Source organism: Capsicum annuum, chromosome 8 (genome assembly GCF_002878395.1).
Source record: "Capsicum annuum cultivar UCD-10X-F1 chromosome 8, UCD10Xv1.1, whole genome shotgun sequence".
Taxonomy (NCBI): Eukaryota; Viridiplantae; Streptophyta; class Magnoliopsida; order Solanales; family Solanaceae; genus Capsicum; species Capsicum annuum.
The window spans coordinates 109,811,182-109,825,156 of record NC_061118.1 but is presented as its reverse complement, the minus strand read 5'-3'; the positions used below and the strand labels follow the sequence as shown (position 1 = coordinate 109,825,156).

The 13,975-nt window shown below is 31.6% G+C and overlaps 1 protein-coding gene across 9 annotated transcripts; it reads left to right on the top strand.

Annotated features, from left to right (window-relative positions):
* Nucleotides 1-7,063: 7,063 nt before the first annotated feature.
* On the top strand, nucleotides 7,064-11,565 carry LOC107838892 (homeobox protein ATH1). Of its 9 annotated transcripts, none has more exons than XM_047395796.1 (6): nucleotides 7,064-7,817; nucleotides 8,376-8,485; nucleotides 9,094-10,386; nucleotides 10,534-10,889; nucleotides 11,128-11,198; nucleotides 11,299-11,565. In XM_047395796.1, exons 3-6 carry the CDS (start codon nucleotides 9,241-9,243, stop codon nucleotides 11,304-11,306), a joined length of 1,581 nt encoding a protein of 526 aa, XP_047251752.1. In that variant the 5' UTR covers nucleotides 7,064-7,817; nucleotides 8,376-8,485; nucleotides 9,094-9,240; the 3' UTR covers nucleotides 11,307-11,565. The 9 variants fall into 9 exon arrangements, with proteins under 9 accessions (XP_047251752.1, XP_047251751.1, XP_016537625.1 ...); XM_047395793.1 differs by having other exon boundaries at nucleotides 7,065-7,741; nucleotides 11,138-11,198; XM_047395792.1 differs by having other exon boundaries at nucleotides 7,065-7,817; nucleotides 8,376-8,474; nucleotides 11,138-11,198.
* Nucleotides 11,566-13,975: the final 2,410 nt, after the last annotated feature.

Below are 13,975 nucleotides of genomic sequence, written 5' to 3'. Positions count from 1 at the left end.
TCTCAGGGGTCACCCGTTATTTTAGGCTTGACTCTATTATCCTATGGTACATCAGCTTTGCAGATCCACACTGTTAGTGGTAGTACCTGTGGCAAGGTATTAACACCCTTCTAACTGGGGTTACAGGTTGGACCCCGATTAGGTCAGACTGGGCATGTTGGTTAATGTTAGCTCCCATAGTCTTAGTTTAGTATTAAGAGTATGTCAGCTCAAGTTTGCATGACCAAGTGTACAAATATCAGTTATTCAGTTATTCAGATCATTTCAGTACTTATTTATGCTTGGTCTTATATTTGTTTTACATTTTCATGTATTCATGCTCAGTATTCATACACGTCCTCAGTACGGTTTTGTAACTTATTCACCTTTACCTTGAGATTTGAATACGGTATTCATGTTTCTACCGCTTCCTAGCTTGCAAAAAAATGATTTTAGCTCATGATATAGAAATTCTAATGAGTCTTACAGCTTTTTATATAGAGCCATTATTTAAATATATACTTCAGTAAATAGCTTATGTTCTCAGTTCTAAAGTATATATTTAGTATTTCCATGATTTACTGCATATCTCACATACTCAGTACATTCCAAAGTACTGAATATATTTATGCATTTGTAGCTACATTCCTTCATGATATAGGTACTAGATGTAGCCCACACACCAGGGTCAAAAAGTTCTAAGTATTTAGCTAGCAGGTGACGAGTTCTCTTATTTCGGGGACTCAAGTCTATTGTAGTTCATGTATTTTATTTTCCTTATTCTTATCTCTTGATTTGTGGTAGTTGGAAGCATGTCCTAGGAACTTATAATCATTATAGTAGAGGCTTCATAGATGGTCAGTCAGTGTCAGTATTTGAAATTTAAGTTTCTCTCTCAGATTGTAGTGTTCTAAATTTTGATCAGTTATGTATTGAAATAGCTTATCTCATGTTGATTATGCTTCCAGTCAGTTATTTAGAATTTATATATATATATATATATATATATATATATATATATTTGTATATATATATATTTGTATATATTAAATCAGTTGCTCAAGTATCATTCTAGTATATTGGTTAGCTTGGGATCACTTGTGATTCTAAGTACCGTGTTACGACTAGGGGATAGTCTTGGGTCGTGACATTCACATGGAGTCTTTCCCTCATGAACGGACTCTGAATCAACTAAAATATATAAATATAGAATCTACGGATTAAAATAAAGTCGATGATACCTATATTGCCCATTTTTTAGTCGAGGTCAAATTGAACCTCCAAAATAAGTTTTTGAAAAAGAAGGATAAAACTAAAATTTAGTTCAAAAATATATTATACAAGATTAAAGTAAGCCATAGAATAAAACCCAAGTGAAAATGGATTGAAATTGAGGTTTAAATCGAAGGATTACTAATTTAGGCCTTTCAGGCCAAAATTCCCAAATTTCACTTTGGAAATCGAGTTTTAACAAGTTTTAAATGACAAGAATTGTAAAAAAAATTCAAATAGGGATTTGGAGCTTACTCAAACTTAGAAATAGAAGAAATCACCCCAAAACTCCAAAACCTGATGCGGACTCGACACGGCGCGTTGGCCATAGCGTCGACCCCATTGATGCAACACGTCGGTCAGCGTATCGCTAATTCATTTTTCAGTAATTAAAATCCATATTCCTCAGGGTTATTTGGATCTTTTACCCACGGTTATCAACCCCAAAACACGAAATTAAGCCCCTTTAGAGGCAAAATTCTTTCTCTATTTAGAAATTACTCAAGAACAAAAATCCTAGGAAATCAAATTTCAAACTCAAGGCTTAATATTTCACCATTATACTTCAAGAATTTATCAACCAAGGTATGTCAAGTGTTCATCGAAGGGTTTCCGTCCACCCTTGGAGTTCAAGCACCTTAGGGAGCTTGAAATAGCCGACTTTGATGTTATTATGGGTATGGATTGGTTTTCTTTCTATTATGATATAGATGATTGCTGAGCCAAGATGGCCCATTTTCATTTCCTAGGAGAGCCAATCTTAGAGTGGAAGGGTGATTCTATGATGCCTAGAGGAAGGTTTATTTCCTCTATAATTCTCATAAAATACGAGGATATAATCTTTATATTATCGCACACATCATTCCCTCATTTTACCATCAAGCTTTTAAGTATCCATGTTTCTCTCCGTATGTCAAGTCTTCATAATATTTCATAATATCATAAATCTTTTTACTTAGAAGTTCTTAGGCCACATGTTATATACATCACAAGTTAGGAATAAAAGTAAATAATAATATCATAGTTGTACTTATATGTTTTAGCTAAGTGATCACTACTGTTATTCACATATCATAGGCCTTTAAGGCATTATTTGATAAACATTAATAACGGGAGGGTACATAGACTTGGCTTGGTATATCGCTCGACGTAATTCAGTGCACAGGATTGAGAACAGATCATTATAATTAGCCCAGACATTGGGGCGTACTCGCCTTTATGGTATCATTTGTATTTGGAGTCAACGTGGACGTCATGCACTGATTTCTCCTGACTCGAGCCAATATATGACATATATGGCCTGCGGGCAAACCTTCATAGTAAGCCCCTGGGTGGAGCATATCTAATTTCAGACTACGATTACAGTTATATGTATGAGATCATAACAATGAGTATTAAGCAACATAAGCTTTGTACTTGCCTCAGATTACCTTTAATGGGCCATCTTGCGATCATTTATACTACTTATAGGGTAAATACATCACCTAAGAAAATTATAGGCCCTATATTATAATGGACACTTTTCTAAATATTATATTAGATGCTAATAAGATCGGTGCATAGGTTACAGTTTCATGTTGTATATGTGTTACTTGTTGAATCATACGCTGTTCACTTTGATATTTGATTCATATGAGCTTCCGCACTTATCCAATTGTTATTCTATCTACTTTCATACCAGTACATATTGTTTATGTACTAACGTCCTGGGGGCACCACGTTTTATCGATGTAGGCTCAAATCCTTAGGATAACACATGTCTACGTTAGGCCGTATTGCCATTTTCAGCTAATGTTTTAGTGAGCTCCATATCTCTCTGGAGCTAGTCTATGTCTAGTATTTTTTATTATATGTACAGGTCTCTAGTTTAGTATGTCGGGCCTTATGCAAACTAGTCATCTATCGTATAATGTGTTAAATTGACTAGAGGCTTCATAGACATCATGCAGTATTATATTGTACAATTTTGTTAATATAACCCCCTCATGTACATATACAACTCGTATTGGATATCCTGCTCGTTATTATCTCATAATTTTGTGTATGTTGTAGAGTGCGTGTAAAGTAAGCATATATGGTTCTTGTACGCCATTATCATTGTGGGGCGTGACACATATTTTAAAAAAAAACATTTTCAAAAAATTGACCCCCAAGACCAAATTCCACAACTTTCTGAACCGAGGACCGAAATGAGATACAAAAGTCATCAAATTACACCAACCTAAAATCAACATTTCAAATTTGGTGTCATAGTCTGTGTTGCCATCCGATGCACAGAATAATAAATATCAATCAAAGTCTACTATGAAGCCATTTTAACCACCAAAAACTACAAACTTGCATAAATCACAGCAAAATGCATTGAAAATCCTGTCAATCATCCCCATACCCAATAAATACCACAAAGCAATCACGAGGAGGGGTAAAATGATCAAATCATACATAAATAAATAATTCACAAAAATCACCAAAAATTAAGTCATTACATGCTTTTAAACTGTAAAATCATAAGTTAAAAGTAACCATCATTTTCTTGGTTTATTTTTATTTATAAATACCTACTTTATAAGTACTATTAACCATCATTTTCTTGGTTTATTTTTATTTATAAATACCTACTTTATAAGTACTATTCTTATTTTAACAAACTAAGGGCATTTTTGTATATATGATATGAAATCATGATTTAAAATCATTTGATATGAACTTAAAATTTTGTTTGGACACACAATTTGAATTATTTGAGTTGTATTTTTTGTTCTTAAACATGAAAATCAACAAGTTGTGGAAATTATTGAATATTCCCCAATTCTTATAAGACATTAGCAAATGAACAAACCATAATTCTTAAATAGAATATCGTGATATCCTAAGATGCTGAATTGATAAATCACAAATTTTCATGTTTCTTTTGTAAATAAAAGTTTGAGATTATAAATTTTCAGGTACACACAAGTTATAAAGATCCACTAGTCAACAATAATAGTAACTAATTATTTTTTGGGCCACACACATCAACAAGCCCCTAAACTTGTCACAAACTTTTACTTTGACACTAAACTAGACGTTGTTTATTTTAAACACTAAATCCGTGTTTAAGTGTGTCATTTTGACACCTTTTGTACAGAATGTTGTAAACCCTCAAGCGCGTGGTAGAAAGCATTTCTTATGTGGATTAATTGGCCAATTAAATTATGTCAACTCATTTTAATTGTCCATCTCATTAATATATACACAAATAAATTAAAGAAAAAATAAAGTTAAGAACACATGACAAAGTAATAAATTAATTGTTGACACATGGCAGTTTTTTTAAATAATTACAAGACTACTATAAGTCTAATTTGTAGAGCCCCCTCCTCCTCCAAGTCATCCTCTCCAACACACCCAACCCCAACAAAATTGTCTTCTCCAACATACCCCACCTTACCCACCCAAATCATCTTCTTCGATACCCAAACCCCCTCCCTCCTCACATCTCGCATCGCCTTTCCTACCATGCCATCAAGCTCTCTTCATCTCTCATCGAAAACTCATTTGAAGTTATTTTCCAAATTATTTATAGTAACAACTCAAAAGTAAAGAAAATGACAACTAAAAAAGTTGAAGAACTACAAATTCTAGTCACCATCATTCTTTATTTTTTTTTTAAAGTCAAAACACATAAAATCTTGAAAAGCATATTAGGAAGATTCTTTTTCTAAAACTAAAAATATAGGTATGAAAAAACTCAAGGAACAGGCAACAATTGTATTTTTTTTTTTGAGAACTTTGTATTTCATCTTGATCTTTGACATCAAAATGTTTAAGGTTTGATTTTTGAGTATGTAACTTTTTTTCCATTTATGTTGTAAAAATAATTTTCTAATCAAGAAAATAAGAAATAATAGTGTTGGGAGAAAGGGACTATTGCTATTGAGAGATTATTGAAGAGCATATTTGAGTTTAAGCTTGATGCAAATGTGGAAAATAATGGTTGGAGAAACTGAAAAGAAGAAGAAGAGGAAAATAAATAAAAATCTACTAAATTAATTTTTCACTCGCCTATTAGAGAGTGTGATTCACTCACTTTGCCATGTAAGCAAAAAGTACCAAAATAATACATTGGACACGAATTTAAGTGTTTAAAATGAACAACATCTAATTCAAGTGTCAAAGTGAAAGTTTGTGTCAAATTTAGGGGTCTGCCGATGTGTTCGATCAATTTTTTAATATAATCCTTTCACATGGTTCGAACAATCTCATCATGTCGAGCATAATTTTTATTTTTTTAACCAAATTTTAATTAATGACATATTTTTTACAAAATATAAACTTATGCATCAAACCTTATATTTTAAAAAGTTGAAATCATGATATAAAATCTGAAATCATAATTTTGTGAACATTTGAGATTTCATCTTGCATGTCACTGAAACATGAGATGAAATAGCATGTTCAAAACACAAGCTAATAATCAATCTCCATAAATTAAAAAGTACTTATCAACTAGTTTGATTAGCTATATTCCCTTACGATGCAAACTAAACGGTTCAAGAATAGAACTTCTTAAACAATAGGGTAAAAAGCACAAGGGGCGCTTGACCGTGATTTTTTTTTTTTGAGTTGAATTACAAAATATGTGTTTGAATATAAAATTTTTAAAAATATTGACTATAAAATTTTTAAAAATTTTGAAATTCAACTCAAGTAAAATTTATTTTCACTTTTTTATTTTAATTTATTCACAAAAATATAAAAAGAACTCCAATTTATATTTATTATCAAACACAACTCCAACTCCAATTAGATTTTCATGGCCAAGCACATACATAATGTTTATACTACTAAGGGGTCGTTTGGTAGAGTGTATAAGAATAATGCAGAATATAATGTATTAATAATATTTGCATTAATAATTTTTGTATTAGTTATACTTGTATTAGTTATGCTGATATTTTTTCTTATACATTGTTTGATTTAATGTATTAGAAATAATATATCTTACACAATTTCTATAAAAGAAATGTTTGTTTACAAAATTACCCTTCTTTGACTTTGTACACTATTTTTGCAACAATGTTTTTTTGTTATCTCAAATATAATTAATATTGTTGAACTAGTATATAAAGGTTCAGGATTAATTGCAAGACTTTCGTCTTTGCGCATGAAATGTTATGCTGACGGATTAACATGATTGAAAAAAAATACAAGATGTAAAATTAAGAAGTAGTCTCAAGAATATTTTTAAATCTTTTTAAAGATCCTCGAAACAAAGCAAAAATATGTTAGAGTTATTTAAACCAACTATTCATTGTTGTAATTAAAATGGTGAAAAATGAATTGTGAAATGTTTTGAGAAAATTTATTTTTGCAAATTAAAATGGTGGAAAAAAAATTATTAAATATTTTGAGAGGAAAATTAAAGGATATTAAGGTCATTCAAAAAGTTAATACATGTGTTTAAAATCTTTATATTACTAATACATAGGAAATAATGTATATTACTAATACACACCTCAATACACAATAGAGTGTATAACTAGTGTTTGCATTAGTTATACATAGACAAAAAGATGTACCAAACAAGATATTATTAATACATAATAATTAATGCATGCATTATACATAGATAAAAAAATGTACCAAATAAGATATTATTAATACATAATAATTAATGCATGCATTATATTTTTTGATACATTCTATCAAACGACACTTAATTTAGTGGTCTACATAAATAAATAAATACAGAGAGTGAGTTGAATAGGACCCAACATTTCAACTGTAGATCCGTCACTGCTAGAAAAGTATATGTGATATGCTATGCTGTGCATGAAATGTGAATGGTTTTCGTTTGTGTGGCTCTTCTCTCCCTATATTTTCATAATGGGTCCATAAATCCTTGTAATTATTCATCTCCCAGCTGCTCTCTGCAAAACCAAGAAGCCCATTTTTTTTGGCTTTTAACACACCTCTGGCACACACAAAAGTCACAACCACACACTCTCTCTCTCCTCTTGGGATTATTAATGAAAATGAATGTCCTTTGGATAATGACCCCCAAAACAGACCATCCTTTTTTTTAAAAAAAATTAAATAATGTATGACTCACATGAGCTATAAGATGATGATTCTTCATGGGGTCTGAGGGATTCTGACTTTTCTTGGGTGTTGGGTTCTGAGTAAAAATCTTGCTTTTCTTCCTCATGCAAGCAAAACATCTTACTTTTTGCATTTTTTTACTCTTGTAGTTTTAGAGGGTGGGTTTGTGGGGTTGAAATAGTGTACTAGTCTTACCATATATTCTTTTTTTTTTTTTTTAACCTTTCTTCTTTATTGTCAAAGGTGGAAAAAAAGGTCCTCTTTCACGACTTTTTGCTGAACATTGTTTGGGGTGAAAGGGGAAAAACCAATGATTTGTTTTGGGTTTTTCTCCATTTTTGGATTTGGATTTCTGTGAGAAGTTAATATATATGTCGGGAACAAATAATAAGGGATCCATCTTTTGGTATGAGACAGACAATCTTGGAATGCCATTTTAATAGGAATTGAAGCTGCTGTTTTTGGAAATTTATCACAACTTGGTTATCTTCTTCTCCAGTACTAATTCTTAGAATTACTTTCTACTAATAATGTTTGCAATCTTTCAAGTATTTGTATTTTGGATGTGTTTTAAGATCAATTATAAGGTGAGAAACACTTTTTTCCCTTTCATGTTCCTGGCTTTTCTATCCTTAAGTTCCATGTAAGCCATCTTTTGGTTTCATTCTTGGTTTATCATTCTCTACTACTTGACGTGTGCCATATTTTTTTCTCTTAAAGTAACGGAGAGAAACTTTGATAGTTGTTGTTTTGACATGATAATTTTTTTCACTTAAGCAGCCCTCTACACACTGACTAGGAAATGGTTTTGTCAGATGTTTGTTTCATACTCCTATTTTCATCTTGCTTGATCAAGAAAGTAAGAATTTGGCAAATTAACCCTTCCCATTTGGAGATTTGAGAACTTTGATGGCAGTTCATGGGAATTATTGTTGAACTCAAGTGGCGGATTCATAATTTAATGGATGTGGGTTCTGAGTTAGGAGAGTCAGTTATGAAATTATATGTATGTCTAATTTCTTCCTATATTTGTTTTTCAGACATCAAAGAGCAGATTGTTTGCTTTCCATATTTCTGCTATTATTTAAGAACAATTCTGGCTGAGGGTCTTATCTGAAACAGTTTCTCTGCCTCTCAAGGTATGGGTAAGGTGTGTGTACACTTCCCTCCCACTTGCTGTTGTTCTTGTTTTCAAAAACAGTTGTGGTTCTGATACAATATTGGAAGCACATGAACTTTTTAATATAATGCTGCTATTTGTTCTTATAGCATTGACAACCCATCAATATAAAGAGACGAAATAAGTTGGATGCTCATTTCAGTTCCTAGCGTCTCTGAATTAAAGCATTTTTATTGAGTCAACTATTTGGATGTAAATGATTGCGGCCCATCATATTTACGTACGAAAAAAAAAGGGTGGGTTGGGGTGTGGAGAAGGGAAAGGGAAAGGTTAATTTGGGCTTGATGTGCATGATGAAAGTAAAGCCCTTAAGTTGAACAATTTCAAATGCCATCTCAGTAAACTTTTAATTTTGTTAATCATAAAAAATTAGATGGAGCAAATTCAGTAGAGGTGTTTCTCTGCCATCCATCAGTGGTAAGACATGTTGCAGTTTTTTGTTTTCCTAATTTATCATACTATTTTCTTTTATGTATACTCGTTTTATTAATAATTTAGGTGATAAAATGTTACCAACCTTCCACAGAATCTGTCAAAATGTTATCTAAATAGTGCTAATTGGAATTTTCTTGTTTTAGGCAATTTGATTCAAAAGTATAGAAGTGTGAACATTTGCTGATTTAATGCTCGTGGAAGAACTGTTTGCATGTCAGCAGCTGTTCTTAGCTTGATCACTTTACTTTGTCGTTCCATAGAAAAACCTGAAGTGATGTGTATAACACAATATGCCACTAGAAATGACACAGCCTCATACTATTATAGATGAAAATTATCTTCATACAGCCATTGTTCCCATTAGTTTTCCTGATACAGTCTGTCTGAACAATCAGAAAAACATTATGTATGGACAAAACCATATCATGGATGGACAAGAAATTCCTTATCCTTCCATGCTACAAGGAGAAATCATAAACAGTTCTCAAGGTTGTCTAAATCTACCAAATTTTCCCCGAGCTGTTGAAACTGAAGCAATTCACAATGTACTACCAGCAGGGAGAAACAGAATAAAGGGCTCCTCATTTAGTACTTCTTATCCAATAAGTAATTCTTACACAGAGGATCAACATATGGAGGGAATACCAATTTCTGCTGTGTCTCTTGCAAATCTTTTGGCTGCAAGGAATGCTGTGCATGAGAATCTTGAAAATTTAGCAATAGTGGCTCCCTTTTCACATCCCGCAGAAGGCCAGAAAATTGATGGTCTAGACTATCCTAATGTATTGAATCATTCATTTGGATCGTACAGAAACTATGAGTTTGATGGTGTCCCAGAAATCCCTGGGACGGTTTTAGGACGAGCACAATCTCAACCTTTCCAATTAACTGAAAATGTGAATTCAAACACATGGTTCTCATCAGAAACAGCCAGTTTGAGTTCTGATAGTCCCTCAGGATCTTCCAGATTTAGCAATGAGCTCTGTCTAAGTCTCACAACATCACAATCTGCTGTTGTATGTGGGCCTATTATCCAGGACCAATGCTCGGATATAAGCTGCTCTGGTGTCACCAACCATGCTTTCCCTCAAAGACATTTTGATTCGGAGTTAACGTCTTGCAACAGCAGAAATTTGTCTTTGAACTTTGTTTCATACAAACCTGTCCACCTTTCACAATTCTTAACCGGATCAAGATATCTTCGTGTAATGCAAGAAATACTCTCTGAAATTGCACAGTTATCTCTTCAAAATCATAACTTGTTAGGTTATCGAGGAATGGACTGTGGTGCAAACACTTTGTCTGCATTGAGTTCAGATTCTGCAAGGGGCTATGCGGCCTTGCATTCTGATGATTTACCTGATGCAGACCATAGATTCATTGGTCAGATGGATAGTGAAGCAAAGAAAAAAAATCTGGTGGCTTTATTGCAAGTGGTAAGTTGGCAAGTAATTGTGCCATTGTTTCCTAGACTATTTGATGATTACATTTCTTTGTTAGGATAATCGGCTTTGGAAATTCCTTCTGCTTGCTCTGCCTCTATGCCTACTCATCATATGTTGTGCTTTGCACTTTATATTTAGGTTGATGAACAATACAACCAATGCTTGGATGAGATTCATATGGTCATCTCTGCATTTCATGCGGTCACTGAGTTGGATCCTTGTATACACGCTCGTTTTGCCCTTAAAACCATCTCCTCCTTGTACAAAAACCTGAGGGAGAGAATAAGCAATTACATTCTTGCGATGGGAGAACATTTTAACAAAGGAGGAGAAAGGGGAGTAGAGAAATCATTTGAAACATCCTTCATTCAAAAGCAGTGGGCACTTCAGCAGCTAAAAAGGAAAGATCATCAGTTATGGAGGCCACAGAGAGGCTTGCCGGAAAGATCTGTCTCAGTTTTAAGAGCATGGATGTTTCAGAACTTTCTTCACCCGTAAGCATGGCTTTAACTTATATACGCTATCAGTGTAATATGTTGTAGCAGTTATCTTGTCTAATTGCTTCACATAACCAAATTTACATCTCATGTGGAGTACAATGAGTACAATCCTAACCGCAACCCATGATCTAACCAAACTCTGGAAACTGTCAGAAAAGCATAACATTCTCTTAGTTGAATGCTTCTGTTTCTTCTTTTAATGTAATAATTTGCTGAAAACACTTCATGAAAGTGCGTTTCAGATATCCAAAGGATGCAGAGAAGCAATTGTTGGCAGTAAAAAGTGGATTAACAAGGAGTCAGGTATAAGTATACTTGGATATCGACTTTGAATTGTTTAAAGAAGAATCTTGATGATTTTTCTCTTGTTTAATTCATTGAAATTCTAATTTGCTTTGAACAGGTATCTAATTGGTTCATAAATGCTCGAGTTCGGCTTTGGAAACCAATGATAGAAGAAATGTATGCTGAGATGAATAGAAGGAAAATTCGTACTGGAAATGAAGATGAAGCCAATCATCGAAGAAATCACAGAATTATTGAGAATCATTTATTTACTATGCATTGACATGATTATTATGTATAATAATATTTTTGAGTTAATATATATCACTAGTTTAGTCGAGCTTCATCTTCATCCTTCTAATAGAGGAGAAGATAATTTGCGCAATTATACATCTGCTGAATCTATTTACTACCTCCGGTCTCATTTTATGTATCGTCATTTTTTTTGTCTATTCTAAAAAAAATGTTATCTTTCTTTATTTGGTAATTATTTAGTGGCATCATGCTTGTTTTATCCTTAGTGAGTCTTACTTTATAAGAAAAGACAATTAAAAAATAAATTTTAAAAGGACAATTTTGTTAACTTTATAAAGTCATTTATTTCTTAAATTTTGTGTTCAATCAAATGGCGACGCATAAAATAGAACGGAGGTAGTACTTATTATTCAAGTCCTTACCTATGTGTCGTCGGTGCTTGAATCCGCCTATTTGACATTCAAATTTTGCCAAAACTTCATGTTGATCCAAACTATGTCGAATAAAATGGAATGGAATATAGTGTATTTATGTTACTGAGCTTGGTTAGTTCAGTAAGTCAAGCTTTTTAAATTAAAACATATTAAAGCATGCGTCTATAAATGGCTTCTCAATAACAATAATAATAAGAAGTATTATTATTAAAAATATCCATATTATGATACGGATAAAATGGGTAAATCCAATGAATAATATGAATATCCATATTATCCATTACTTATTATTATTATTTAAAGGTAAAAGTACTTCTATATTACAAGAAAAATTACATGACTTAGCAAACATAAACTTTTAATTATTTAATTTAGCTAAAATTTCAATTAGTTACAATCAATAGCCTCTTTTGCTAATTAAATACAATTCATAGTCTCTCTCATTTATTTCTTCCTTAATTTTCTCTTTTTATTTTTTCTTTTTCAGCTTTTTTTCTTCTTCTTTTTCTTTCTTTTTATTTTGTTTTTTTTCTCTCATTTTTCATTTTTTTCTTTTATCTTTCTCATTTTTTCTTTTCAATTTTTCATCTTTTTTTCCTATATTTTTTTCATTTTTTCTTTTTTGTCATCTTTTTTCCCCTTTTTGTATTTTCTTTTTTTTTTTTTTTGTTTTGTTTATTCTTTTTTGTCATCTTTTTTTATTTGCCTATTTTCCTCTCATTTTTTTTATTGTTGTGTTTTATATTTATTTGTGTCATACATATACTTTAAATAAAATTATTTTTTTATTTAAATAGTTTAGACGTGAATATGTATAATTTATTATTTGTATTAGTTAGGTTCAATTGGTGTGAATGAAAAATGGAGGGACACAATCCTTTGACGAAAAGACACTATTTCGGAAAAGAGATAACTGTTCAGATGGTTGTGACTGCTCAGAAAAAGACACACTGTTTCGAATGGACAGACATGACTGTTCCAAAGGACACACCTTTCCGATGAACCATTACCACATTTCGGAAAAGGCACTTAATGGCTATATAAACCTGCATTTTCCCACAAGTTTTGGAACAAAAATTTTTGAATTAAAAACACTTCTTGTCTTCTGAAAAACTCTTATTGGATTATTAGGCCATTTTATCTTGGGAGAAAAATTTCGCAATCTCGGGTAATTGAGGAAAATTATTTCCTTAAAGACACTTTGTGAATTCGAAGGACTTGGCTTTTTCTGCTTCATCTATTTTTTCTTTAAAATACAGAAAACACACTTCTTTGAAAGGTTACTTTTATCTTGTGTTGAAGGTACTGAAAACCTTCATAAGTGTTCTTGATTTATTCTTGAACTTGTTTTGCCAAAATACAGATTTTGTGTACCCGAAACAACAGTATCAACAAATACTTCAAATAATTTTTTTAATTATAAAATACAAAAAATACAAACTATAAAATACAAATATAATTGTATCAACAAATATAAAAATATAAATGATGGTACACATACAAATATAATTAGCGATTGTGGTATTTTTTGTGCTCGACGTGATAATATTTTTCAAAAGTACAAAATGTTAAAATAGAAAAGAAAAGATTAACAAAAAATACAAAAAAAAAAGTAAATAATTAAGAGGAATAAAAGCTAGAGAAAGAAGAGAGAGAACAAAAGCGAAAGAAAGAAATGAAAAAAAATAAAAAATAAAAAAAAATCAAACTAGAGAAAAAGAAGGAGGGAGGGGGGCACAAGAAAAAGAAAAGAAATTCAAAAAGAAAAACGAGAAATAAAACATGAAAAAGAATAAAAAGAAGAAAGAGAAATATAAGTTAGAGATAGAACACAGAGAAAAAATAAAAAAGAAAAAAAAAGAAAACAAAATTAAAAAAAAAAAATAATAATTAAAAAAAGAGATAAAGCGTGGTTCAAATAATTTCAATGAAAAAGTCAATTTATTTTTAAAAAAGAATTAAAATACTTAGACAATAAAAATTATTTTCTATTTTTGTTTTTAATCATCGATCAATCGATTGGTCCTTTCCTTACCCAGTAGAGAAAAATACTGCCTTTTTTGTGAACTGGCCTTTGCCACCTAGGTGTCTTAGACACGACACACC